The sequence below is a fragment of the Pelodiscus sinensis genome, chromosome 2 (assembly GCF_049634645.1).
Source record: "Pelodiscus sinensis isolate JC-2024 chromosome 2, ASM4963464v1, whole genome shotgun sequence".
Classification (NCBI taxonomy): domain Eukaryota; kingdom Metazoa; phylum Chordata; order Testudines; family Trionychidae; genus Pelodiscus; species Pelodiscus sinensis.
In genome coordinates, this window is record NC_134712.1 from 245,829,772 (window position 1) to 245,857,061 (window position 27,290).

General features: G+C 41.3%; 1 protein-coding gene across 1 annotated transcript in view; it reads right to left on the reverse strand.

Annotated features, from left to right (window-relative positions):
- Window positions 1-4,074: 4,074 nt before the first annotated feature.
- Window positions 4,075-27,290, reverse strand: part of LOC102452890 (sodium channel protein type 5 subunit alpha-like) — a 340,594-nt gene continuing 317,378 nt past the window's right edge. The window contains exons 24-29 of the mRNA XM_075922835.1: window positions 26,553-26,834; window positions 14,721-14,774; window positions 12,861-13,002; window positions 11,881-11,981; window positions 11,041-11,311; window positions 4,075-8,681 (exon numbers count right to left, since the gene is read on the reverse strand). Of these exons, the coding sequence (XP_075778950.1) occupies window positions 7,447-8,681; window positions 11,041-11,311; window positions 11,881-11,981; window positions 12,861-13,002; window positions 14,721-14,774; window positions 26,553-26,834 (2,085 nt within the window). The 3' untranslated portion in view covers window positions 4,075-7,446. The remainder of the gene's footprint in view (window positions 8,682-11,040; window positions 11,312-11,880; window positions 11,982-12,860; window positions 13,003-14,720; window positions 14,775-26,552; window positions 26,835-27,290) is intronic.

Consider the following 27,290-nt stretch of genomic DNA (forward strand, 5'->3'; position numbering starts at 1 on the left):
AGGGCATTTTGGACAGAGAGGAGATCAAAGCCAATATGTGGGTATGTTTCTGTCCTAGATGGACCATCCTCTGAGTGACACCAGAGTAGTCTCTGTCTTCTTTGTGCTTTAGTAACACATGCCTATCTCATAGAGCTGGAAGGGTCATTAAGTCTGGCCCCCTGCCCTCACAGCAGAACCATCCCTGACAGATTTGCCCCGGATCCCTAAATGGCCCCCTCAAGGATTGAATTTACAACCCTGGGTTCAACAGGCCAATGCTCAAACCACTGAGCTATCCCTCCCCCTCTACAACATGTCATCAGGGCTGGATTAAGACCCTTAGAGGCCCCAAGCATTGACAAGATTATGGTGCCCCCCCATACGTAATTCAAAATTAAAACAATACTATACTGTAAAAATCTCTTTTTTTTTGGTGCCCCTGCTTTGCTGGTGCCCTAAACATGTGCTTAGTCTGCCTATTGGGTAATCCAGCCCTGTATGTGATGCTAGTAAAATCTCCTTGGATTGAAATTACCTAATTTTCCTTTAACTGGTTTCCTGCTGCAGGGTTAAGAGCAATAAAACTATATTATTGTCACTAAGGGGAGAAACTAGGACTAGGGTGATAGAAGTGAGTGAGGGGTGAAAGCCTGGTTTCACTGAGGTAGGTGACAAAACTTCTCGGAACCTCAATGAGGCCAGGATTTCACGCAAGAGTGGATCACTTGAGTAAAAAAAGGACTTTGGACATAGTCCCTTTTCAGCACGGCCTGGCATTTTCATTCCCAGTGAGGCCACCTCTCACAATCGTGTCACAAGCGTTGCAAGATTTGATATTTTCCTTAAAGCTCCTGCTTGTGGAGTCATGTGGCTGTGTGGGAACCTTCTAGCCTTCATTGTTTAGAAGAAAAGCTTGAAATGTGACCCAAAGATATCCAAAAGGCCTAGAAACCTACAGCTAAATAAAACAAACCCAAAACTTAAAAAAACCCCAACTCCTGATTTTTTAAAGCCAATCTCGTAGCAGTTCGAAATCTGATTTGATTGTGAAATGTTTACGGTGTGTAACATTGTCCATAGCCACTTTTCAAAACAAAAGAGTACTGGAATTCCCTAGAATAGCAAAATTCCAACCCTCTAGTGCAAGGCACTGTCGTTTGTAGGATATACCAGTGCAGTGTTTCTCAAACAGTGGTACGAATACCCTTAGGAGTACTTGAGAGAAGTCCGGGGGAGGGGGAGTACATCAATACAACTGAAATTTGGAGAAAACTGAATTTTTCTTATAAGTTTTACAGTGTTTTACTATTTTTGTACTTTTTACACCCAAAAATTTCATCGCCTGCCTGGCTACGATTAAGTTGTTTAAACAAATGTGTTGCAATAGTGGAAAAAATCTTGTGTGTCTGAAAACTGCAGGTATTGGGGGTATTATAATTTTTTTAAAAGGGGTACTTTATAAAAAAAGGTTGAGAAACACTGTACTCCAGAACTGTGATTTTAATGGGTTTTAAGAACATGGCACATGTAAAACCACATGGCACCTAAACTGACTCAAACGGCAGAGTTGTCAGCTTGCTAAAATAGCTTTTGCAGAGGTGCTGACAAAAACATACCCTCATTGCAGTCCAACACCTTCAGTCCTCCAGAGGTTATCAGTGACGTTTGACTTTGAAGCATTTTTTACTTGCTGCCAAGAGCCATTCCACTTGGACTATTTGCTTTCACATGTTTTCCCTTTGACATGGGTGCTATTTCTTTCTCCGATGTAAACACTCAGCAGCATGTTTGTTCTTTGGGGGAAAAAAAGGGAATTTATGTCACAACAAAATGTAAAAATCAACACAAAGAAACTGCCTCTCTCACTTACAATTTCAAAGTTGTTTTTCTGCGTTGTTTTCCTGCCTGTTTACTCTCTGTTTAACTCACATTCTGGTCTCTTCTCAGCACCCACACCATATAGCAATAAAAATAAGTCTTATTGTCACTCTGCACAGGAGTCCTTTGTTACTAGACCTTGGTAGTGGCCTGCCTCTGATTACAAAGCCATCAACATGTCTTTTTCTATTTGCGCTCCTATTGCTACAGCTGACGTCATTATGAAAATTCCCACTAAAACCAAAGCAAGCTGCCATAGCTTACTATAACCGCACTCCCTAAATTGACCTGCACTCATGGCGCACTATGAATTTAATCCAAACTACATACTACTATCTCTTCAAAGTTGCCCAAGAATTTAGCCTTACGTCGGATCTGCACTTATGAACGGGGCTTTCTCCCTCCGGAGGTCGAGGTGGTGGATTGCTACCGGCGAGCTCCGGGGCGAGAAAGCCCCGTTCGTAAGCTGCTCCCGGTGCCCCTGGTCTGCAGCAGAAAGCCTCAGAAGCGTGTGAACCCACCGCTGCTGCGGCTTCAGTCCCGGTGCCCCTGGTCTGCTGGAGACGGTCCTCAGCAGACCAGGGGCACCGGGACTGAAGCCACAGCCGCGGCGGGGTCCCGCGCCTCTGAGACTTTGCCAGAGCAAAGCCTCAGAGGCGCGGCACCCCGCTGCCGCTGCGGCTCTGCTCCCCGTGTCCCTGGACTGCTGGGGGGCGGGGCCCAGCTAGTGTGCCCCCCCCCCAGCAGACCAGGCTTTTGTTGTGGACCCTGGGGCAGAGCAGCTGGGGCGCTGCTGATTGGTCCTGCAGCGCCGCTCTGGGCACTACTGGACCAACCCAGCAGCACCCCAGCTGCTCTGCCCCAGGTCCTGATTCAGCCGCTGCTGGTCAGTTTCAGCAGTGGCTGAATCAGGACGCCTGGGGCAGAGCAGCTGGGGTGCTGCTGGGTTGGTCCAGTAGCGCCGAGGAGCGAGGAGCGGTGCTACTGGAGCAACCCAGCAGCACCCCAGCTGTTCTGCCCCAGGCGTCCCCAAGTCAGCCGCTGCTGAAACTGACCAGCGCTGACTACAGGAAGCCTGAGGCAGAGTTGTTCTGCCCCAGGCTTCCTGGAATCAGCCGCTGATCAGTTTCAGCAGCAGCTGACTTGGGGATGCTTGGGGTTCTTAAGTTGAATCTGTATGTAAGTCAGAACTGGCGGTCAGTTTCAGCAGCGGCTGAATCTGGACGCCAGTTCCGACTTACATACAGATTCAACTTAAGAACAAACCTACAGTCCCTATCTTGTACGTAACCCGGGGACTGCCTGTATTAACATAATCAGGAACTTATGTAATTTACACACAGGCAAAACAGGCCCAACTCTGGTGGAAAACTGACATAGCTTTACTAACTTCAGTGAAGCTCCACAGATTTATACCTACTGAGGATCTGCACCCCTCTATGCTTTCTACCCATGATTGCTCAGAATTCAGTAGATTATTTATTCTTCAGAACTACTTCTATCTTTTAAGGAGAATGAGGGTTTGTCTATATGTATTGATACACTACTTTAACTTCAGATGTGATTTAAAGCAATTTTGTTGAACCAGTGCTAAAAAGACTGTGCAAACACTAATTTCAGTTTAAACCAATCTCACTTTGGTTCATCTTAGAGTGATTAGGAACAAGTCTCTCTTAAATCAAAGTGTCCAAACATTGGCGTACACTGGTTTAACTAAACTTGTGCAAGTCTGTGTGTAGACAAGACCTAATTCAAAGCAGATAAAATAATCATAACAATATGGTTAAACGGGAAATCTGTGTTACTATCGAGAGAACATTACATGTGCAAAAGGTTTTGACATTACTGAGGCTTGATTCCACATTTCTAACACACTCCATATTCCTGCAAAGTCTGCTTGCAAGGATTGTTTGAGCTAGACATGCAGGATGGGTCTTATATATTACTCACTTTGGACAGAAGCTTTTAGGGCCTGATCTAAATTCTGCTAGAGTTAATGGAAGTCTTTTCACTGACTTTAACAAGATTTGGATCAAGCCTTTAATGTGCATCAGTCACCTTACTTTACCGTTTAATACACACGAAAAAAGTTTTTCTGCACTTGTCAACCAAATTTGGCTGCCGAGCAAGATTTGGAGAAATCATGTAAATGTGGTTATAATAAGAAAATAATTTGGCACAGAAAGCATGTGTTATCCTTATTTATTTAATAAAGAAACATAGTAAACTTGGCTTTTTCCATATACAAATGGCTTAGTATATTCTATTATATTGGCTGAAATTTTGTGTGCTCTTTTTGTAGTTCGATGATTCATGCTGTACTTTTTATTAAACAAATGAGCAGAAAATGACAGCACCCATCATGCGTATAGTCAGTATGCACTATCAAGTCACTAACTACAAATCACTATACTGGGAGGTTGTACCACTGACAGATTGCGATCCATAGCTCCTTTAGTAAAGACTTGCAGGTCAGGTATTTGAAGTTTTTAAGGGAATCCGACATATAATACAAATGCAGTAATTATACTTCAGTTCTCAAGAAATGTTCCAGAAAACAATAGAAAAATCCAATAGAAAACCAATGTTTCATTTTACAAAGCTTTTGAACCCGATTTACAATTTATTTTTAGAAATTTTATTGTAAACATCTATAGTTCAGGCCCTCTTTCAGAATGACTTTTTTACAGCTTTGGGCTACAACATAATATGGTTTGCAATTGTATTGATCTGATAGGGTCTTGCAATAATTAAAATAATGCTCATCTCAGGGGTCCAATGAGTGCTGGAAAACCTTTCTTGTATTATAATCAGTGGCGAGCTAATCTTCTATCACATCATTCTATTTTTTGGCTTCAAAGTTATTTACCGTATATTAAGAAGTTACACTTTAATATAGAATCTGCTAAATCAAGTAACACAATTTAAATAAGAAAACAATGTGAGCAATTTTCAATACATCATGTAAGGTATTCACTCTTTCGGTCTAAAAATAGGATCTTTTTAAAGAAATTAGTTGAACAATATCCATTCAATTAGCATTTTCTTCCCCCCCCTTTTGTTCTTCAACTTTGAAAATAATCCTATTAGTTGTCAATGAATAAATGTGATGAAGTTTGGTATGTATATGTATATAGTCTTTCCTAATTAAACCTTCAATTACAGGAAGCAGCTCATTTCTAGTGATCAATAATTTTCTTTCAAGAGACAAAATTTTAATCAGTAGGTCATGTTGTTTGAGTGTCAGACACTCTAAAAACTTGCATGATACACACATATAAATATAAAATATCACATATTCTCTCCAGGTGATATGTACAATCAGTATAATATTACAGCATAAATTACACAAGGAATCTGTGCAAAGGTTCTCTAACTTGAGAAGTCATGAGCAAAATTTATTGGGATGTGGGGTGGGAGAGGAAGAAATTCCACTCTGAGAAACACATCTGGAGTAGTTCCCTTAAGTTGGAATCTAATTACATACAAGATTCAAAGGCAACAAAATCCCAGAAGGAACATCTTTATGGTGTACACCATAAAAAGAGGATTTGGGGACAATATAGAATGATTATAATAATACTTACAGAGTGCCTTTCATCCTCATAGTGCTTTGCAGCCATTAATTTAGTCTTTCAACATCCCTGTGAGGTAGATAAGTATTATTATCCCCATTTTACAGATGGGTGAACTGAGGCACAGAGAAGTTAAATTATTTACCTAAACATCACACACAAGAATCAGGAACAGATCACAGAGGTCCTGACACCAAGGCCCCTGAATAACCAATAGACCACTCACATAATTGAATGCCTGAGACACCTCTTACTGGATGAAGAAAATTCATTAATATCTATGTATTCATACTATTTTGTGTGTTTTCTTCACATATTCTGACTTATTTTGTCAACAGATAATGTGGTCACAGGAAAATTTCATTGTGACATGGTCTTGTTACTGGACAGCTAAGATTCTCAGTAACAGCACCACATGGATTTTGACACCTTTATAATCCAGAATGTAACTAAATCTCAACTACAGTATATTTTAAATACATTCTTGATAATTCTTTTTCTCCGAGGTGAAAAACATGGCTACTATTCCTTGCGGTGCAATGGCTCATTACAGACTTCTCAGGCAAGACCTCCCATGAAGAACAACCAAATCCAAGTACCATTATATTTGAAAATAACAAAGAGAAGATTTTCTGTAACCATGGACGTATCTCTTTATATTCCATAGACACTTCCTCACATTCTGACAAGGCTAGAAGTTAGATAATAAATTACATTTTTTACAGTATAAAACCATTAAAATGTCTGCTCCTAAGTCACTTATAATGGGATACCATTGCTGATTACATTTGGTCTGAGGCTGATCGGTATTTAACATGCAAATATTCCTCAGTCTGCCTGCAAAAAGGAAAGTATTCCAGTAATCGAAACATGGCCTCCAGTTAAGTAAAAGATGGAAGCCAAGATGGGGTTCCAAATATCAGAACTTTTGTATAGACTCTCTCACCTCATTGATAACACTGTAACAACCGTTCCACACTGCACAATCACCTGCATCAAAGCATTAGAGAGTAATGTTGATGCATGGAGTTTGCAGTAAGCATGCTTAGTGCCGTGTCATTGAAGAAAACAGATCCTATCCCACTCTAACAGAAAATAGTGCTTTGGGGCACTTTATATCTGATTACAGGGTCATAACCTATTTCCCAAAGAGTTTGATTGCAACAGGCAAAGCATATTTTTTTAAACATACTAAAATTAGTATTTTTATTAATAGTTTCACAAGCAGCACCCATTACTGTCTGATTTCTTGTAGGGTAGAACAAGCCATTTCTCTCTTTAATATCTGACATCACTTTCCTTCTTCTAATTTTTTTCTTACTGATAACATGTCCCAAAGGGGAGGTCATATTGTTATAAACAGTTATATATTGTTGAGTACATATTTTACTTTGCAACAACTTTCCTCTGTGAAAGATGGGAGTCCCACCAATTACTGTTACCCTGGTTCAGTGTTTCACATGTAGAGTGTAAGGATCATTTGTCTCCATGGAAAGAGAGACAATTATTTGATTTAAGTAAAAAAATATCAAATATAATAAATTTATGAAAGACCATTCACAACATATACAGTAAGTGTTACATTTTGCTACAGCAGCTGTGATATATTTTTTTCTTTTTAGAATGCAAGGTCATACATTGCCATAAGTAAACACACTAATATGAGTAAGACCTTAAATGAATGTTTACAGCCTGGCTTTATCTGTGGATAGATAGATAGATACACTGTGTTTACTGTTTTACAGTCTAGCATATTCATAATCACACCACTGATATAACAGCTATGACCCTGCACAAATTCTTCCTGTGCATATATAAATATAAATATAAATATTGAGCAATGTTGAAAAGAGCAGGGTCAAAGGTTATAACGCATCGACTCCCATAGTTAAGGGTAAAAACTTCATTGTTTCTTTCGCAACTAATATTTAATAAGAAGGCTGCTTCAATTGTTGTGTAGTTACAGCATTACATTCTGTAAACAATATTTTAAAGCATTCTAAACAAACACTTAAACAATTGACTCTTTATCTCTGTCTGGAGATAGCAAATAATCTACATGTTCATCACTTTTGGTAGAGTCTGTTATCTTTAGTTGGAGGTTGTCACTAGTGGCTCTTGTGACACTGTCATAGGATGGAGGGAAAGATGTTGAGGACACAGTTTCTGATTTGTCTATTGGCCTACCATAATTTTCATTCATCATGAATGCAATGAGACCTTCTTTCTCAGGTGCCTCATCTTCAAGCATGTTACCATCACAAGCCTGGTGACGGTATAAGAAAGAGGCCTGCTTCAAGGAGCGTTGAAACAAATGACTCCTGTAGGCTCTCTGGATAATAATAGCAGAAACTTCCTCTTGTTTCCGTCTGAGTGTGGTTGTGATTGGTTCATAAGAAATTTTAGATGGATTGGCAGCCATAAACTTTTCCTCCATCTGTATTTTAAGGGCATCCATTTCTCCAGATTCTCCTAGTACCCGTTTAGTAAAAGCGAACAAAATATCCAAACAGTGGATCCTATCTCCACTGACCATGGGGAGGTCCATAGCTATGAGTTTAATTTTGTTTGGTTTTGCTATGCGTAAAGGTTCTGCCAGAGCATCTGCAAAGTCTGAAAGTACAGAATACTCAATAAATTGAGTCGCTTCAGGATCAAACTTCTCCCAGATTTCATAAAACATATCAAAGTCATCCTCACTTAGAGGCTCCGTACTTTCCTCTGTGGCGACACTGAAGTTCTCTAAAATAATGGCTATGTACATGTTTACCACAATGAGAAATGATATAATGATATAAGTAACAAAGAATAGAATCCCCACAGCGGGACTTCCACAGTCTCCCTTTGAACCATTTGCATTTTTTAGGTTTGGATCACAATGTGGCGGTCCAGTGTTTAAAATAGGATTGAGAAGCCCGTCCCAGCCAGCTGATGTTGTGATTTGGAAAAGACAGAGCATGCTGTTGGCGAAGGTTTGGAAGTTGAACATGTCATCAATCCCATACTCCTTTTTAACATAGGCAAAATTAGCCATTCCGAAAATGGCATAAATAAACATGACCAGAAAAAGGAGGAGACCAATGTTGAACAGAGCAGGGAGGGACATCATTAAGGCAAAAAGAAGAGTTCTAATTCCTTTGGCTCCCCGTATAAGTCTTAGGACCCGGCCAATCCGAGCCAAGCGAATGACTCTGAAGAGTGTAGGAGAAAAAAAATATTTTTGAATGATGTCAGAAAGCACGGTACCTTTAAGAAAAAGAAACAACCAATCAATACATGGACAGCAATGACCATTCCAGATTGCCAACCCAAACAATGAACTCCCTCCCAGCTATCCTGGTAACTATGCCTGTGCCTTCCCCCAGAGCAGCAGTTTTCAGCCAGAACTCTGAGGCCCTGGGGGAGGGCGGGGGGCTGGGAGCAGGTTCTGGGGGTTCTCCAAAATAAACCAAAGACCAGGGCCAGCATTAGACTTCCTGGGGCTCAGGACAGAAAGCCAAATCCTAAGCTACATGAGGTTGAAGCTAAAGCAAGTCAGCTTTGCAGGGACCCCTGTGTAGTGTAGGATCAGAGGCAATTGTCCAGCTCTCTGCTAACTAATGCCAGATCGGCTTTGAATCTACTGGATATGCAGAAACCAGTTGTTGTGGCGCAGGTGGACTGTGGAGGTTTTTATAACATGTTGGAGGAGGCCTCAGGAAAAACAAAAAAGATTGAGAATCTGCAGACACCCAGCTAAGTGAGGGATGGATTAGTTGGATTTCATGCCCATTCAATCCTTGGGCTCTTTGTTAAGTCTACAAAGATGTATAGTGATAGTTTTTATGATGCGAATGCCTGCTTATTGCAAACTGGGTCTGAGATCACAAACAGTTATATCTTTCAGTCACTACCATTTCAGCCATTGCTTCTGAGGTGAAAGTCTATAATACCCCGTGTGTTCATCTCCCCCTGACTAAAAAAAAAAAAAAGCACAGCAGTAACATCTTTAGGAGATATGAAAGTTAAACGCTGGTTTTAGAGGAAATAATCTCTAGAATTCCTTGGTTACCTTTGTCCATCTGATCAGTCCTTCATCTCAAAGTATCACACTCTTTCATTGCTACTTTCTTTTTTAATTAGTAGTTCATACTCAGACTGTAAGCTCTTTGGGGCAGGGACATCCAGGTAGAACATAAATGCTGTGTTTATTTTGTGCGTGGACATCACCTGGCATAATGGTGTTCTGGTCTCTGACTGGGTCTGCTAGACACTACTGAACTACAAATGAATAAATAAATAAAACCCATGTGGGCTTTTTTTTTTAATTTTTCCTTTTACAGGCTGACGCATTGAAACTACTAACCCTTTCCATTTCTGTAACACACCAGCCTTTGTTCCATCAGCCATTAAATTACCATTGAAATCAATGCCAGGGCATGGGAGGGTGTTACTTGTTACTTTCAGAACACAACATGTATGTTTTACCTGGGTTTATCTGTTATCATAGAATCCTAAGGCTGGAAGAGACCTCAGGAGGTCATCCAGTCCAGCCCCCTGCCCAAGGCAGGACCAATCCCAACTAAATCGTCCCAGCCAGGGCTTTGTCAAGCTGAAACTTGAAAACCTCTAGGGATGGAGATTCCACCACCTCCCTAGGTAACTCATTCTAGGACTTCATCACCCTCCTAGTGAAATAATTTTTCCTAATATCCAATCTAGTGCTCCCCCAATGTAACTTGAGACCATTGCTCCTTGTTCTGCCATCATCTTCTCTCCATCCTTTTTGGAACCCCCCAGTTGAGGAAGTTGAAGGCTGTTATCAAATCCCCCCTCACTCTTCTGCAGACTAAATAAGCCCATATCCTTCAGCCTCTCCTCGTAGGTCAAGTGCTCCAGCCCCCTAATCATTTTGGCTGCCCTCGGCCAGACAAAGAACCTCGCCAGCTCAGGCACCTCCTCACCTTCCAATAATAGCCTTCACTTCTTTTAGTGCAGGCAGGGGCAGGATTTGAATCCACAAACCCAGTCTCCAGGGGTTGGCAAAAGCAACAAGGAGTCCTGTAGCACCTTATAGATTAACAGATGTATCGGAGCATAAGCTTTCGTGGGCAAAGACCCACTTCGTCAGATGCATGTCAGATGATGAAGTGGGTCTTTGTTCACGAAAGCTTATGCTCCAATACATCTGTTAGTCTATAAGGTGCTACAGGACTCCTGGTTGCTTTTGCATATCCAGACTAACACGGCTACCCCTCTGATACTTGTCTCCAGGGGTTGATACCTTATCCACTTAGCCAGCCATTTTTGTTCAGCATATTTTATGTTATGTTATGTTATGTTCGGCATATCCACCACCCTCTCTAACTTTGCCTGGTAATGCCACACTTGATCGTTATGCAGCATTATTTTTATATGTTTTAAATATAATTTAGACATTTAGGACCCATTCCCATAGCTGGCTTACCCACTGGAGGAGCTGAGGGTACCCAATGACTCACAGAAGGTACTCAGCATCATACTGCAGAAAGCATGTAATACAGGCAAAACCCAATTCTTTCTTTCTGCCTTTTTTCATTTTTTCAGTGTTGGCAAAAAGACTTCTCCACCCCTGAGTTTTACCTACCCACAATAGATAGAATCACAACAACAAAATCAAATATGTTCCAGCCATTGGTGAAGTAATAGTGTCTTAGAGCCAACATTTTGATGATACACTCTGCTGTGAAGATGGCAACAAAGAGCATGTTGATTTTATGAAGGATGTTAACTTTTTCTTGACTCTGGTCATCTGTTTCCACCATCATGGTAACCATGTTAAGGCAGATGAGAATCATGATGGAGACATCAAAGGCTTGTTTTGAAACGATGTCAAAAATAAAACCTTGGTATTTATTCTGAAACAAAGAAAAGGATCATGAGGGTTAGTTATAAGACTTAGATCATATAAAAATTATATTTCCCTCTCTTTTACAATTGGAATCCTGAAGAAAATAGGTCACAGTTTGCACATAGAACTTCGTAAATGAAAAAAGGGGTGGTGGATTGATTGGATTTTCATGTCCATTTAATCCTAAGGCTCTTTGCTGACTCTACCAACATACCTGCCCATGGCAGTGGTAGCTTTTATGAAATTGTAGCCTGTTTACTACAAATTGGGACTGGGGTACCCAGTTTATTTATTACAGGCCTCAATAGCTGATGGTGTTACAGCATTCATGGATTTGACCAGAAATCATTTCAGTGCAGAGATGATTACAAGATATACTTTGAAACAATGGCTGAATCAAACAAATTATAATTATAAAAGGGGCATTTTTCCAGGGGATTATATTCGCATAATGAAAGACATTGACTGATTATATATATATATATATATATATATATATATATATATATATATATATATATATATATATATATATATATATATTTATTTCAATTGGAATAACCTAGATATTCTCACCAGTGGCCTTGGGATGGGTTTTTGGGGTTTTTTGGAGCCCAGTTTTTTCATTGCGTTATAATACTTTTTCTGTTCCTCTGTCATAAAGATGTCTTGCCCACCTAAGTATAGGGAGATAAAGCTACTATTACTTTTGTTGAACAATAAATATTATTGCTATGTAAACAAAGTTTGTGGTATTGGAAGTTTCCTTTCTTTTCTATTTTCTTCCTTTTAATACCCAATAAGTGCCCAATGGGGTTTAGTACTGTAATACTGTAAGAAGTAACCCACACTATGACTCTTGGTGTAGATACATGGGGGGAGGGAGGATGCTAGGAGTTTCATCCTCCTTTGCTTTGTGTGTATGGACATAGTCACATGTATGGATAGCTCCAACCTTGGGTGCATACACAGTGTAGCAAAGGTGGAAGGCTCAGCTGCTTTGAGGCAGACAGGCTGAAACATTCTAAAGGATGGTGTCCATTTGCACACACTGTTCCTTGCACAGTGGGGAACTTGGGAAAAGTTGTGCCCTGAGACACAATTAATCCTTAAGGCCTGGTCTATGCTAAAGGGGAAGGTGGACTTAAGATACACAGCTCTAGTTACAAATTTACATAGGTGGAGTCAACGTATCTTAAATCACCGTCCACACTGCAGGAAGGCGATGGAAGCAAATGCTCCCATCGGCTTCCCTTATTCCTCACAAGGAGCAGGAGTGTAGTGTAGACAAGCCCAAAGGGTCCCCGCCCTAGGCTAGTGCTTTTAACACTGCTGCCTGATTAGTACGAGCAAAATCTGACTCTCAGTGTTCCAGAGCACTTGCCCTGTGTAGCAATACGAGGCTTCTACAATTGTGAATTCATACAGCAATGCAAGATGGTTCCAAGGGATATTCTGTTAATTGAGATGCTAAACTGGCTGCACTGCTGTTTCTAAATCTATCCTGAGAGCGCCTCCATGTTGCATCACAAGGTACCATACAGCGTATACAATACTTATCTTTTTCTTTTGTTGGTTAAAATTGTCAATAATGACGCCTATGAAGAGATTCAATGTGAAGAAAGACCCAAAGATGATGAAAATCACAAAGTAGAGGTACATGTATAAATTACATTCCCATTCAGGTTGTTCTTCACACTGCAAATATATAAAGCAATTGTAAAAAGAAGAGAGAGAAAAAATTGTGCCATCATCATACACATCAAAAGATTAAAAATAAACTGTCACTCAATAACCCAGAAAATATTATAAAATGTAAGTACCCATTCAGTGTTTAAGTAGTCAGTGCTTGCCATTAAAAGGTCACCATTGGTATCTCAAATGCCACAATCATTTTAGGTATACTTTATAATACTTTTGTTATGGTCACAATGTCACTACACTTTGTTTGCTGTGTAAATATAGAGTGTAATTCATGTAGTTAATCTTTGGTTAGAAGATTTTGTACTGGGTACATGCATCAAAAAGTGCACCTTCAGAATATATCCACTGTAATGCATAAATATGAAATCAAAAAGGGGAACAAATAAATTAATTTCCTGGCTACATTCCTGCTTATATGAACTAGTGGTAATCATGGATATTGGTAGCATAACTGTTATGAGAGAAATTGATTTGATATAACCACAACTATCTTGTGCACTTAGTCACTGTAAGCTAGAAATGAGGGTACCACAGAGTCAGGAAAAATCTGGCCTCGGCTTAGGCAGACAAAACAAAAACATCTACACAATTGCAGTGTTGATAAAATGAAAGGACAGACTCAGGAGAATGGGGATAGTGGTGGGAGAGAATGTGAACTGCTGACCCTGGCTTGGGTGAGCCTGCATTTGGTCAGGTCTACACTGGTGGAAAAAATCGATGCAGCTTTGTGAATTGCATAGCTGGAGTTGACATACCTTGCATCAATTTTCTGGGGGGGGGCCCACAGGGGGAGGTCTACAAGAGAAACTCTCCTGTCGACTTCCCTTACTCTTTGCAACAGCGAGGCATACCGCAGTCAGCAAGGGTGCCCTCAGCATTCGATTTAGCTGGTCTTTACTAGATCTGCTAAATTGAACCCCAGAAGATCAATTGCTGGTGCGTTGATCCTCCAGTAAGTGGAGATATGACATAAGTTTCTTGCTGAAGTTGCTTTGATGATAAGTAGAATAATGAATTATTATTCATTGCTGCTAAGCTATTGCTGGGGAGATTGTTAGCCTATTGGGGCTCTTATCGCGTATATGCTTGGTCAAGAGAAAACCTATAAAGAGTTTAGTTAGAGCGTGTACTTTGGAGAAGCCTGGAAGAAGTTCTTTTGACAGGATTTCTACAAGCTTGGAATCTACAACAAACTCTTCAGCTACAGAAGACAGGCTGGCCACTGTGGGCTGTCCATCAAGACCATGTCAGACTTTGGGGTAACTATATTTGCAGTGCTTCTAGAGGATTGCTAGTTTTGATATGTGCTTTGTACTCAGTAAAAACAATTACTCTTGAGTGAAAGCACTCCTGTGTGTTCTAATCATTTAGCAGATAGAGGTGCTGTGTCCCCCACTGATTTATTTCTTGACATCATCTGGAAAATAGATGTTAGTTACCATAGCTTTGGATTCAGATAACCCGGGATAATGTTACTACAGTGTAATTACATTTTAATTGCAATGTAGTTGAAGTGTTTAGTCACTGTAGTATAAACTATAGTATAGTTAGAGTCCATTTAATTTAAACAATACTCCTTCTTTCTTTTACTCAAAACAGAAAATCATTGTTGCACACAGCTAGTTTTATTGCTAACCAGCGAGAATGGTGCACAATTCAACTAAACAGGAAAGAAGGATGCAAGAAGAAAGCATTCATTTTGAGTAACCTACCCCTCGTGAATCTACTGCTGCGTACATAATATCCATCCAACCTTTAAATGTTGCCTAGAAAGAAAAATCAAAAACAGATAATTAGGAACATCATAAGCCTATGTTCAAATGTACATTGCTGCTTTGTGTTTTTCTGGAAAATATTATGGTGAACATTTTTCATCATTGTTAATAAATTGCTTTTTTCTTGAAAGCAAAATATATCCATTAATTTTTGTTCATATAGGTGCTTGAGATCACAGCAAGGTCACTTTCCATTACGGGTTTTCTTATTCATGCTATTTTCTTTCTTTCTTTCTTGAACTTTTTAGTGGTGAAATAATGGCTTTTAATAGAGATTATTTTTTTTTAAACGTGGCAATTAAATCTCCAGAATTCAGAACAGCTTCTTTCTGCAGGTAAGAAATTGAAGTAAATGGGAAATACTAATGCGTCACTGAAGAATAAAAATACGCCTGGCTGATTTCAGGAAAAAGCAAAATAGGGCCTTGCTTCTTGCACCTGGCAGAGCTACGTTCATTGCGGACCTGAAGTGGGGGGAGGGAAGGGAGCTTTATCCTATCTTTGTGGCTCCCTAATTCAGTCTGTTCTGATAGCTGGGTACTGCTGGATCAGAGGCATCCTGGTCTCATCCCTTTCTCTTTGCTACACCCCCTAAACCCCACACCCAGAGGGGGTCAGATCTGCCAGATTGCAGGAAAACAAAGGACTGCTATTAACTTCATTTGAGGTTAAATCATGATCTTTTCAACCATCATCTCAAGCTGATTTAAAATTAGAAAGATTCTAAAGACTCAGGACCCAATTATGGACCCATTTATTCAAGTTGGTGAGCACCAGCTCCTGGGTGCATTCACTGTGAAGCTCCAATTCTGCTTTCCAGGAATAAATTGGGGGCAACACTATGAAAATCAATAGAGTCTCATTGCAGCATAAATAAGAGCAAAATCAGGCTCCTGGGGTTTGTTCAGCTTGGAAGAGAGTAATCAAATGCTGTGAATGTGCAGGTGCACACCATGCTCAGCAGACAGGATGATGGGAAAGTTGTAAAGAACATGCTCCCATCATACACAGTGGATCAGGATTACAGTGATAGAGATGTAGCCGTGTTAGTCTGGGGTAGCTGAAGCAAAATGCAGGACAATGTAGCACTTTAAAGACTAACAAGATGGTTTATTAGATGATGAGCTTTCGTGGGCCAGACCCACTTCCTCAGATCAAAATCTCTGAGGAAGTGGGTCTGGCCCACGAAAGCTCATAATCTAATAAACCATCTTGTTAGTCTTTAAAGTGCTACATTGTCCTGCATTTTGGATCAGGATTACATTTCATGTTAAAAATGCATACAGGAAGATAAGGTCTGTGTGAAGAACATAAGACTAATCTGGAGATAAGCCATTACAAAAGTTTCACTATAGGTTTAACCTCTCTAGTCCAGAACTCTCTGGACCAGAAACATCTGACATCCAGAATGATTTTTGTTAGCCGGATGTCCACTCTTCATGGGTGTGGCCAAGTTTCCCACGGTCCCATAAAGTTTGTTTACAGTCACCAGTCCTAGCTCTCAGTGTTCTCTGCTGTTATTTAGCTGTAATTTACCCCTAACTGTCTTCTAGCAGTGGAAATGTTGGTAATGCTGCTAGACGATATTGACCTCCCGTGGTCCGGAAAATTTTCTGGTTCGGAATGGTCCCCAGGGGGCTGGACTTGGGAGGTTCAACCGGTACTAATGATGGCTCTTCAGAGGGATTGTTTTTTTCCACTGAAACTTGAATAAAAGAACATTTATAGAGAAACAATGTGTTTGGTGAGTGATTTTTTGTCCCCCTCTGCTATTAATGAGGATATATATTTTAATAGGGACGTTCAGCCTCCCTGTTCTCCTCCCCACACTTGTTAACACACCAGTGAACTTACAAGGCCTAGTTCTCCTTTACCCTATTGCTTTGGCATTATAATAAGACCTTAAAGAGGACATGATGGAGCAGGTAATTAAGGAAATCATATGCAAACACTTGGAAGGTAATAAAGTGATAGGGAATAGCCAGCATGGGTTTGTGAAGAACAAGTCATGCCAAACTAATCTGATAGCTTTCTTTGATAAGATAACGAGCCTTGTGGATAAGGGAGAAGCGGTGGATGTCATATACCTAGACTTTAGTAAGGCATTTGATACGGTCTCGCATGATATTCTTATTGATAAACTAGGCAAATATAACTTAGATAGGGCCACGATAAGGTGGGTGCATAATTGGCTGGATAACCGTAGTCAGAGAGTTGTTGTTAACGGTTCTAAATCCTGCTGGAAAGGGATAACAAGTGGAGTTCCTCAAGGGTCTGTTTTGGGACCCGTACTGTTCAATATCTTCATCAATGATGTAGATATTGGGATAGAGAGTATGCTTATTAAGTTTGCAGATGATACCAAACTGGGTGGGGTTGCAACTTCTTTGGAGGATAGAGACATAATTCAAAATGACCTTAGCAAGTTAGAGAAATGGTCAGAGGTAAACAGGATGAGGTTTAATAAAGAGAAATGCAAAGTGCTCCACTTAGGAAGGAACAATCAGTTCCATACATACAAGATGGGAAGCGACTGTCTAGGAAGGAGCATGGCGGAAAGGGATCTAGGGGTCATAGTGGACCACAAGTTGAATATGAGCCAACAGTGTGATGCTGTTGCAAAAAAAGCAAATATGATTCTAGGTTGTATCAACAGGTGTGTTGTAAGCAAAACTCGTGAAGTCATTCTGCCGCTCTACTCTGCACTAGTTAGGCCTCAGCTGGAGTACTGTGTCCAGTTCTGGGCGCCACATTTCAAGAAAGATGTGGAGAAATTGGAAAGGGTACAGAGAAGAGCGACAAGAATGATTAAAGGTTTAGAGAACATGACCTATGAAGCCAGGCTTCATGAACTGGGCTTGTTTAGTTTGGAAAAAAGAAGATTAAGGGGGGACATGATAGCGGTTTTCAAATATCTAAAAGGGTGTCACAAGGAGGAAGGAGAAAATTTGTTCCTCTTGGTTTCTGAGGACAGGACAAGGAGTAATGGGCTTAAAGTGCAGCAGGGGAGGTTTAGATTGGACATTAGGAAAAAATTCCTAACTGTCAGGGTGGTCAAATATTGGAATAAATTGCCAAGGGAGGTGGTGGAATCTCCCTCTCTGGAGATATTTAAGAACAGGTTGGATAGACATATGTCAGGATGGTGTAGACAGAGCTTGGTCCTGCCTTGAGGGCGGGGGGCTGGACTCGATGACCTCTTGAGGTCCCTTCCAGTCCTATTATTCTATGATTCTATGATTCTATGAATATAATTTAAGCCCTTTCAAACTTCCAATGCAGTGTAAAAGGGCCTTGGTATAGCCTCTCAGAATGAAAATGCAGCCCACGATCCTATTTTTAGAATATCAAAATCTACTGCCATGATACTAAACTGATACAACACTAGGCCTAATTCTAGCCTAAATTATGCTAGTTTTACACCTGTGCACTTCCACTGAACCTCATTCTCATTTTACTCACACCACTGTAATGTGGGAGTAAATCAATGGATTTGCATTGCTTTTAAAACTGGTGTGTGGGAAGAATTAGCTACATTTACTTCCACTGTGTTATCTTGACTTACAGCAGCATACTGAGAGCATGAGTGCAGGACAGCAGAACATTCCAACATTTTTCAGTATCTTCAGGACACTTGTTCTGAATTTTTATTGTGGCATTTAAGCACATAATTCCCTAATTGGAATTTGTGCATGATTCTCAATGGGCACCCAGCCCTTTGTGTTATGCTAGGTATATTCAAAGTGCTTTTTCAAAAGCGCCATTATATACTATTATTAAATTAAATCTTTAAGGTAATGCTTTCTATTCTTGCTTTTAAATCCTGCTTAGCTAATGGAAAATTCATACCGAGGTCAACACTATTTATTTTTAATGAATACACATAAAATGGTGTTCATAACTTTGTACCCATTCTCACCTACTGGATAAAACAGATTAGCCCCTGAAAAGCAGCACCTTTTGGAAAATCTATATAACTGTTTAGAGAATCTGAGAAGAGATTAGAAGGCCAGTGAGGTGGTCAGTGATTTCATTGAAACAAATGATTATTTAACCCTGTCATTTTGATCCCTCTCAGATGCTCTAATGGTTTCTTTTTGCTGCTCTTTTTCTAATCCCATGAAAGAGCTTTCCCATCTTCTTATTGTCACTTTCCACTTACAATTTCATCTGGTGTTCAGAGAGACTGGGTTTGGAGGAAATAAGAGGTTGCAATATGATCTTAACTTGCACCATTCTCCCAATCTTTTATCTTTAGGCATTTTATCCCTGGTTATTTACAGGAAATGTGCTAGATTCCAGCCAGGGTGAGAGTGTAACATTTAGCATGCAACATGGTTGTACCTATTGACATTGGCTGGTGAATTGATCTGCTGAAGATAAAACATTATGGGACTGCAGAACTGTGATTTTATGTTTTAGCAAATGGTCTACAAGTGAGATAATTAAAAATCCTCTTAGGGTTCTGGAAGACTTCCTTAGACACTTCATTTGCAAAGAGGAGCAGATATCAGGAATGAAAGAAACACATCACTGGGAAAGGAAATTATTTATCTGGAATTACTAGCCACTTACATACTGGATCAAGAAGTGACAAAAATCTTCATAGGAGTGTTTGTGATATTATCCTGCTTGGAAGCTCTCCAGAGAAACATCATTTTCAACTAAAATTGTCATGTGATGAGATTATCTGGGGATAAACTCATCTTGGGACATGATTACATTTTGTTATGAGGTTACTGGTTAGACACCATGCAGTAAACCAGCAGAGGGAGAGGATAGGTGGACTGTGGGAAAATGGCCCTCAATATTTACCAGGCAACCAAAAGCCAATTATCTTAAAATAAAACAAACACTTCAAATTTGGGGCTGGGAGACACTCTATTTAAAAGGGAGGAAATCCAAGATAGCCACCACCAGGAGAGTCGACAGCCATGCTGGACTTCTGGGCAAGGTGTGTATGTGTGTGGGGAGGAGAAGGGAGCTGGCTGCATGCTCCTAGGGGGGGAGGGCTGAGGGTAGCTGGCCACACAGCACTGCTTAGAGCGTGCCGTGTAGTGCCCCGTTTCTACAGGCAGCTCTAACAGCCACCCGGAGCAAGCTACACAACGCTGTGGTGGTGATTTAAAGGGCTCAGAGCTTTCGGCAACAAACAAGGACAAGTTGTGCTAACTTTGTTCTATGCCATTTTCACTCTGAAGCATGTCTCCAATCCATGCTATTTTATTACTAATATTTATATAATGCTATGATGATCATTTGTTCTGGAAGGTACTGCAGAATAATCATGGCCTGATATAATTATACAAGACTTTCATGGCATACAGCTTTCCTATCTGATGCGAGATTATAAAACAGCTTAGCCAAAAGAGGTGTCAAATCTAAATGGCTTGCTAGGGAGTAGTGTTTCGTGAATATAGGAACAGATTCCTAATTAGTTGCTCTACATATTTGTGCAATGGGAATATTTCTGAAAGCTGCTGCGGAGGCTTTCTGAGCTATACCTGGATAATCTAAACTAGCTAACTAGTAACAAAGTTTAATAAAGTATGAGACTAAGTTAGATAGCCTTTGAGATGAAATGAGGTAACCATGTGCTTTGAGCCATGAGTGTTTTGAGGTGAACTCCTTAACCCAGTAGGGATACATTCGTTGCCATGGTTACTGTTGGAGTAGGGCAAAAAAACCGAATGCCTGCACCAACATTCAATTGATTTTTCCACGAGTCTAGGGAGTACTTTACATGAAGGGGAACTGCGACTTGCTTCTCCAATCAGTTGCTTGTTGGTGAATAGATTGTTCTGTGCCAACCTTAGAAGCAGTGAAGTTGTGATTAGTTATTAAAGTGCAAGCTGTCATATGATCCTGGGCCTATAGAGAGTTCCTTGCTGAGGTTCAGAATCTCCTTTGAATGGTTCTGAGTAGATTTGATAGTTATGAGTATGTCTGTGGAAAAGTAGGCCCTGGCTGCCAATGAATCCAAGTATGCCACTATGAACTGTATTCTCTGCACAGTTTATTATGGATTTTCTTACACTGAGCTGAAGACACAGTTCTTGGAAAAGGGAAAGGACTGTTCGAGTGGATGACAGTATAGTTTTGTAAGACTTAAACTTGAGCAAGGAGATTAAAATTGCCTCTCAAAGAAGATAAGCAGATACAATGGTTAGGACCTTTAAGAAGACCCTTGGAACAGAGAAGACGTGGAAGGAAAGTATTCATTATTGAAATGTTTCTGGCTGACTGTTAGGCTTAGTTATTTTCTGTGAGATGGGTCTATCACTATCTGGAAAGAGGCATCTCACAGATTGAGATCCAAAATGCAATCTTCTGCTTCAAGTCAATGGGTCATATCTGCCAGAGGCCGCCCTCCTGAACTTTTGAGACTTTCAAATTTGTTTGATACTCTTAGATCTCAAATTGGTTTCCTTTGAGAAGAGCTCGAACTGGCTCTTTCACTTCTAAATTAAGGAGAGTGTCTATTTTTTGTCTCAACAGAAGTGTGTGAGAGTTATTCCTAAAGAGGGATGGGGAAAGCAAGGGAGAAAGGCAGAGATGTAATGTGGATGATGCAACCTGAGATTCTGAGCACTATGACCTCTGGGTTTTACTTGTTTGGAGTGACCCCCCTCCCACTATGTTGGAAATAGGAAATGGAGGAAGTGAACAATGGGTTGCAGCTGGTAAACTACATGTGTGGAAGAATTTAAATCCTTGAATGACGCATCAAAACTGTTGTTTCAATTTTTACTAGGTACTTGAAAGGAGGATGAGAAGCTTTCTTTGGCTGGAATTTGTGTCTCTTCCTAGGGGTTTGGTAGATCTGTGAAACCCAGAGAAATGAGAGGATGAGATATCTGAGCAGTTGGTGACCTCTTCAATTTTCTTTTTTTTTATAGGAGTTACATATACCTAGAGATGTTAACATGACTCTGGAGTCTTTTAGTGTGTGAAGAGATTCATCAGTGGTTCAGAGAACAACTTTCAAACATCCAAGAGGAGACTGAGACCTCATGGGAACTCCTGGAGTCTATGCACAACAACCATCATAAAAATTGACCTGGCATTGGTGTCTGCAGCATCCAAGGACACAGTTGAAGAGACACCCTGACTAATAACTGGCCCCTCTATAATGATGGTCTGAAATTGTCTCCTCTGTTCCCATGGAAGATGATCAATAAAAGGTCATAAATGTATTACCGTTTGTGAAATTATCGTTAGCCATGACTGCCTGATAGTCTGTGACCTGAAATTGCAGGGTCACAAATTAATAGGACTTCTGTCCAAAGAGCTTTACACACTTTTAGTCCTTGTCATGTGGGGCAGACATGGTATAGTGTTGCATAACCAGCCCATTCACTGCATCCACCACCAGAGCATTGCATGGGTTGTGAGGGAGAATAAAATTTTGGAATCTTTGGAGGCAACATAATATTTTGGTGTGCCCATTTGCAAGCTGGTGGGATAGTAGTGGCTATTCACCAGCCAATCTTAGTTGGGTCCAAGAGTACCTAATTAATGAGTTACACAACTCTTGTAGGTGGTGTTGATTGCGAAATGTCAAATAATTTGTGTTGCAAATCCTTGACATCTTTGGGTGGTAATTTGAAGAATGCTGGCTATCTGCTTTAAAAGATCTTGATATAGCTGGAAATCACTGGCCATTGGTGGTGGTGGAGGTGTCATGGCCTCACCTGGAGACAATAAAGAGACAGGCATTTGAGGGATGGCTTTTTTATCTGCCCTAGTTCCTGAAATGTCTCCTCATGTTGGGGTTTCGTTTAACAAGAACAGGATGGAATATCTCTAACTTATTGATGTGTCTGAGTTGGTGATTTGGCAAATTGTTGGTACACAGCCCAGAGACTTCAATATAGCCACTGGGTTAGTCCATATAGTGTGGATGGCCCCTGTGGTTGCTCCCACCACTTTGGGGCTATGCATGAGGATCTTCCCTATGTATGTCAAAGAATTACTTCCTGTACATGTGGGTGGGAGAAGCCTGCCCTTAGAGGAAAGAGAATGAATGGAGGCCTCCTTTATCCCCTTCAATATCCTCTAACTGGGGGTACAAACAGAAAAAGGTGGGAAGTCTGGTGGTACTGGAGAGTGAAAGTGGCATGGAGATTGGGGATTTGGTACTGAGAGGTAGTCAGTACCCACGAGAAGTGGAGATTCTGGTTCATCCGCCACTTTTGAGTATTGAAATCCCTGTAGTACCAAGTGGAGGATTGGTACTAATGTTGTGGTGTGCTTGACAATAGAAGGATTTAGAGCACACCAAAGTAGGCACTGATGGTATCTGATGCTTCACTTAGCACACTACCCAAGGTCTTGACTGGGGAGGTGCCAAAGATGGAGCTGTGTACAATGACACTGGTCTGGAAGAGTGCTTATCTTTACCTCCTTTGTTCCTGGGAGATGGTAAAAGGAATATGGCAGAGCTATGTTTCTCCTTAGACTGCTGAGAACCTTTCATGTCTATGGTACTAAACTGAGTACCATAACTGGTCAAGACTTCTGAGAACATGCACTTAGCAGAGGACAGAAGTCTTTAGAGAGCAGACTCCTTATGGGAGGGAGTTAAAGCTCTTTCCCTTTGGAGCTATATGGAGGCCCAGGAATCTTCCCTTTGCTGATGCCAAAGGGGTGCTGGATCTTCCCAGAGACAGACTTCCATGTGGGGGGAGAAGGAGGAAAGAATTTCTCCAGACTTGATTATGAAGTGGGTCAAAGGGAGCACTCCATTATTAGCAGCCTTAACTTGATCTCTTGGTACTTCCTTGTTCAAGATTTAAGGGCCAGGCAGATGTTACACTTCTGGCAGATGTATGACTCCCCCAGGCAGCAGACACACACAGGGTATGTCTACACTACCCTCCTATTTCGAAATAGGAGGGTAATGTAGGCATACCGCAATTGCAAATGAAGCCCGGGATTTGAATTTACCGGGCTTCATTTGCATAAGCGGGGCGCCGCCATTTTTAAATCCCCGCTGGTTCGAACCCCGTGCCGCGCGGCTACACGCGGCACGAACTAGGTAGTTCAAACTAGGCTTCCTAGTTCGAACTACCGTTACTCCTCATTCCACGAGGAGTAACGGTAGTTCGAACTAGGAAGCCTAGTTCGAACTACCTAGTTTGTGCCGCGTGTAGCCGCGCGGCACGGGGTTCGAACGAGCGGGGATTTAAAAATGGCGGCGCCCCGCTTATGCAAATGAAGCCCGGTAAATTCAAATCCCGGGCTTCATTTGCAATTGCGGTATGCCTACATTACCCCGCTAGTTCGAACTAGCGGGGTAGTGTAGACATACCCACAGAGTGGTTCTTGCTCATCGGAATAGTTTCCTGACAAGAAAGGAAACATTTGAATCCTGGAGAGCCAGGCATATCCTGCCAGAAAGTAAGGCTCCCTGAAGGAAGGGAGAGGAACAAAGTTAATCCTCCTACTACTTATCTACTATCAATGACTGAATCTAATATTAAATAATAGTTAACTAAAAATAAGAAGTGAGCCATGGCACACTCAAGGCAGACATGATAGGGCTCTGTCTCAGGCTGAAGTGGTTGAGAAGAAACAGAGTGATTTGAGGTAGGGATGTTAAGTAACAGTTAACTGTCTAATTAAGTACTCGATGGAATTTCCATTGACTATTCGATTAGTCGATAGGACAGGGTGCTAGCTACTGCCGTTGCAGCTCTGCATTTTAAATGTAGTAAGAGCTGCTGGGCTCTTATCACATTTAAAGTGCAGAGCCGCAGAGGGGTTAGCTCCCAGGGGCGGCACAAGCCGGGACTGCTGTGGCTCTGCCTCCCCTGCCCTCTCACTTTTAAGCCAGCTCCCCCCAGAACCAGCTCCTGCTCCTCCCCCCTTTGCTGCCTCTGGTACAGAGACAACAGGGGAAAGGAGGAAGCGAGTAGTTGAGTCATCACTTGACTACCCAATAAGCCTATGCTTATCAGATAGTTGACTATTTGATTAGTCGCTTACATCCCTAATTTGAGGTGCAGCCCTTTACAGCCTTGGTGAGTGGCATGAGGATATATAGGATGCATACACAGCCCAAAGGATGCTGCTAGCAGAAAATCTCTGATCGAGGTCTCAGGAAGTGGCTACTCACTTGAAGCGGAGCATCCATAGGGACATGACTTGAAGAAGAACTAGGAGCTTGGCTATGATCACTTCAGGACATATCTGAATCCTAGTATAGCAAGGAAGGGTCAAACTTTTTCACTGTGCTGACAGATTATCTCATAGACACCTTGTCTTTCATTTTGTATGGATCACTTCCCTTCCCATTCCTACAACTAAATCAACGGTTGACATAAAACAAAATGATTAGAATGCACGAAAGGCTGGTATAAATGGGCCGAGCTCTACTGAAGTCAGTGGTGCTACTCTAATTTAAAGCAGGTGAGGGGCTGGGCATTAATAGCAATTAGCTATCTTTTAATTAAAGTTAGCAGCTGGAGGAAGCAGAGCTAGCATCATGTGACCAGCTACACAGCATGTCCTCTGCAGACTGCTAGTGGTTGTTGGATGACAACTTTGGAACTTCTTTACTAGGTGGTCAAAGGATTTTAGTCAGTGATTTTGTCCTTAATTCCTCAACGTAGCCTTTCACCCTTTAGGAGGGGCAAGGGTCACAGCCTCCTGAGCCACCTTAATCTCAGGCCAGTCAACAAGTCTGGGGAGAAACTCCTCTGTAGTTCCACTTTTCCCTCTGAGGGAAACATTGTGCAGTGGTGAGGGGAGCGTTGGGGAGAACCTGGACCTACCCACTATTCTGGGTTCTGGCCCAGGAATGTTAAGGCAGTGGCAACAGGCAGAGTTTCCTTCACTACCAGTGTTGCAGCCTTTTCTTGGGCTACCTGCCCAAATGACTCCTATCAGGTACCTTCTTTCTGGCACCTGCCCACATCCTTCCTGCTCCTCCCAGTGTATCTCCTCACGCCCAGTCCTGAGCTCCCCTGCCCTCTCTAACGGGAAGCTTTTTAAACTAGCCCCAGCGGGTCCTTAATGGTCTGAAGGAGTTTTGATTAGCATGTCTTGTTTCAGGCATGCTGTTAATTGACTCTGGGTTCCTGCCTGACTTAATTGCTCTATAGCAGCCCCTGCCCTGGTCACTCAGAACACTGTTCATCCAGCGGCCATTATATTTCCCTTCCATCAAGCTACTGAAGCCAACTGGTCTGGGCCTGTCACATACTCCAGGATTAACTACTTTGATTTCATCTGAGTTACTGCCAATTTATGACATGCACATGAGAAGAGAACCCAGGCCTTTTTCACTTAAGGTCTAAATGGAACACTGGTGATCCATCATAGGTTCAGTAAAGCAAATCAACTCTATCCAGGCACACCTGCCTTCACACACTGTGACTTTCATTTTGGAAACTCTGCCTCAATGTTGCTTTAGGTTACAAAAGGAAGAAGAACAAAATGGTTTCCTATCTACCCGTGGGGTCGGAGAACCTCCAGGAAGACCCCCATAAGAGTGGTGCATGGAGTATATTCCTGGAAACTCTTACTCTCCGTCTAAAACCAGCAACTGGTGGGTTGGCAAAAGTATAAATCAGCAAAAGTATAAATCAGTTATACCAGTTAAAAATGTGTTTGGCAGTTCAGGTAAAAAGGAAAAGTTTAATTATTAACTTGGAATCAGATCCTAGAAGGTACTGATTTTAGTGGGGGCTTATGACAGCATTTTGTATGACCGAAGCACTGGGTGTCTACCTAACAAGAACAAGCATTTTTTATTGAACTTACCACCTGCAGAAGAGCCAGGTAACCAGCACCAACGTTATCAAAGTTGACTTTAACTTTGGTCCAGTACAAATTGCCTGTCACGTTATAGATTATGCACTCGCTCATGTTATTAATAACTTTAGAGTCTAAAGGCATATCTCCTGCTGTCTTGTTAATGCATTTTCCAAACTTTCCTGCAAACAGGTTCACTCCCATGATGCTAAAAATGAGCCAGAAAATGAGGCAGACGAGCAGAACATTCATGATGGAAGGGATGGCTCCCACTAGGGCATTCACAACCACCTTAAATAAGTGAAATGAAAGAAAAACATATAGTTACTGTAGGCCTTTACATGAACACAGCCCTAAGTAGCTCTTTTGCACACTCAAGTAACTGGGCCAGTCCTCAGCTGATGTAAACTGGATTAACACTAGCTGAATATCTGAATTGCTATTTTGAAAAATTTAAGAACACATAATACTCTTCTTTTTTGTACCTTAAAAATAATCTGTCAGTATCTCACTCATGCAAAGAGGATTTTCCAGTTGGCAACCAATTGTTGTTCTTAACAACAACAATGTTGCCGTACTTCTCAGAATCTTCCTGCTTCATATTGGACCCTATGTTTAGTGATGTGTTAAACACATAATGGGAGGACAGCAGGACACAATAGTTACAGTAAACTTCCGATAATCCGGCACCTTTAGGACCCAGGGGGTGCCGGATTATCAGATATGCTGGATTATCAGAAGGGGGGG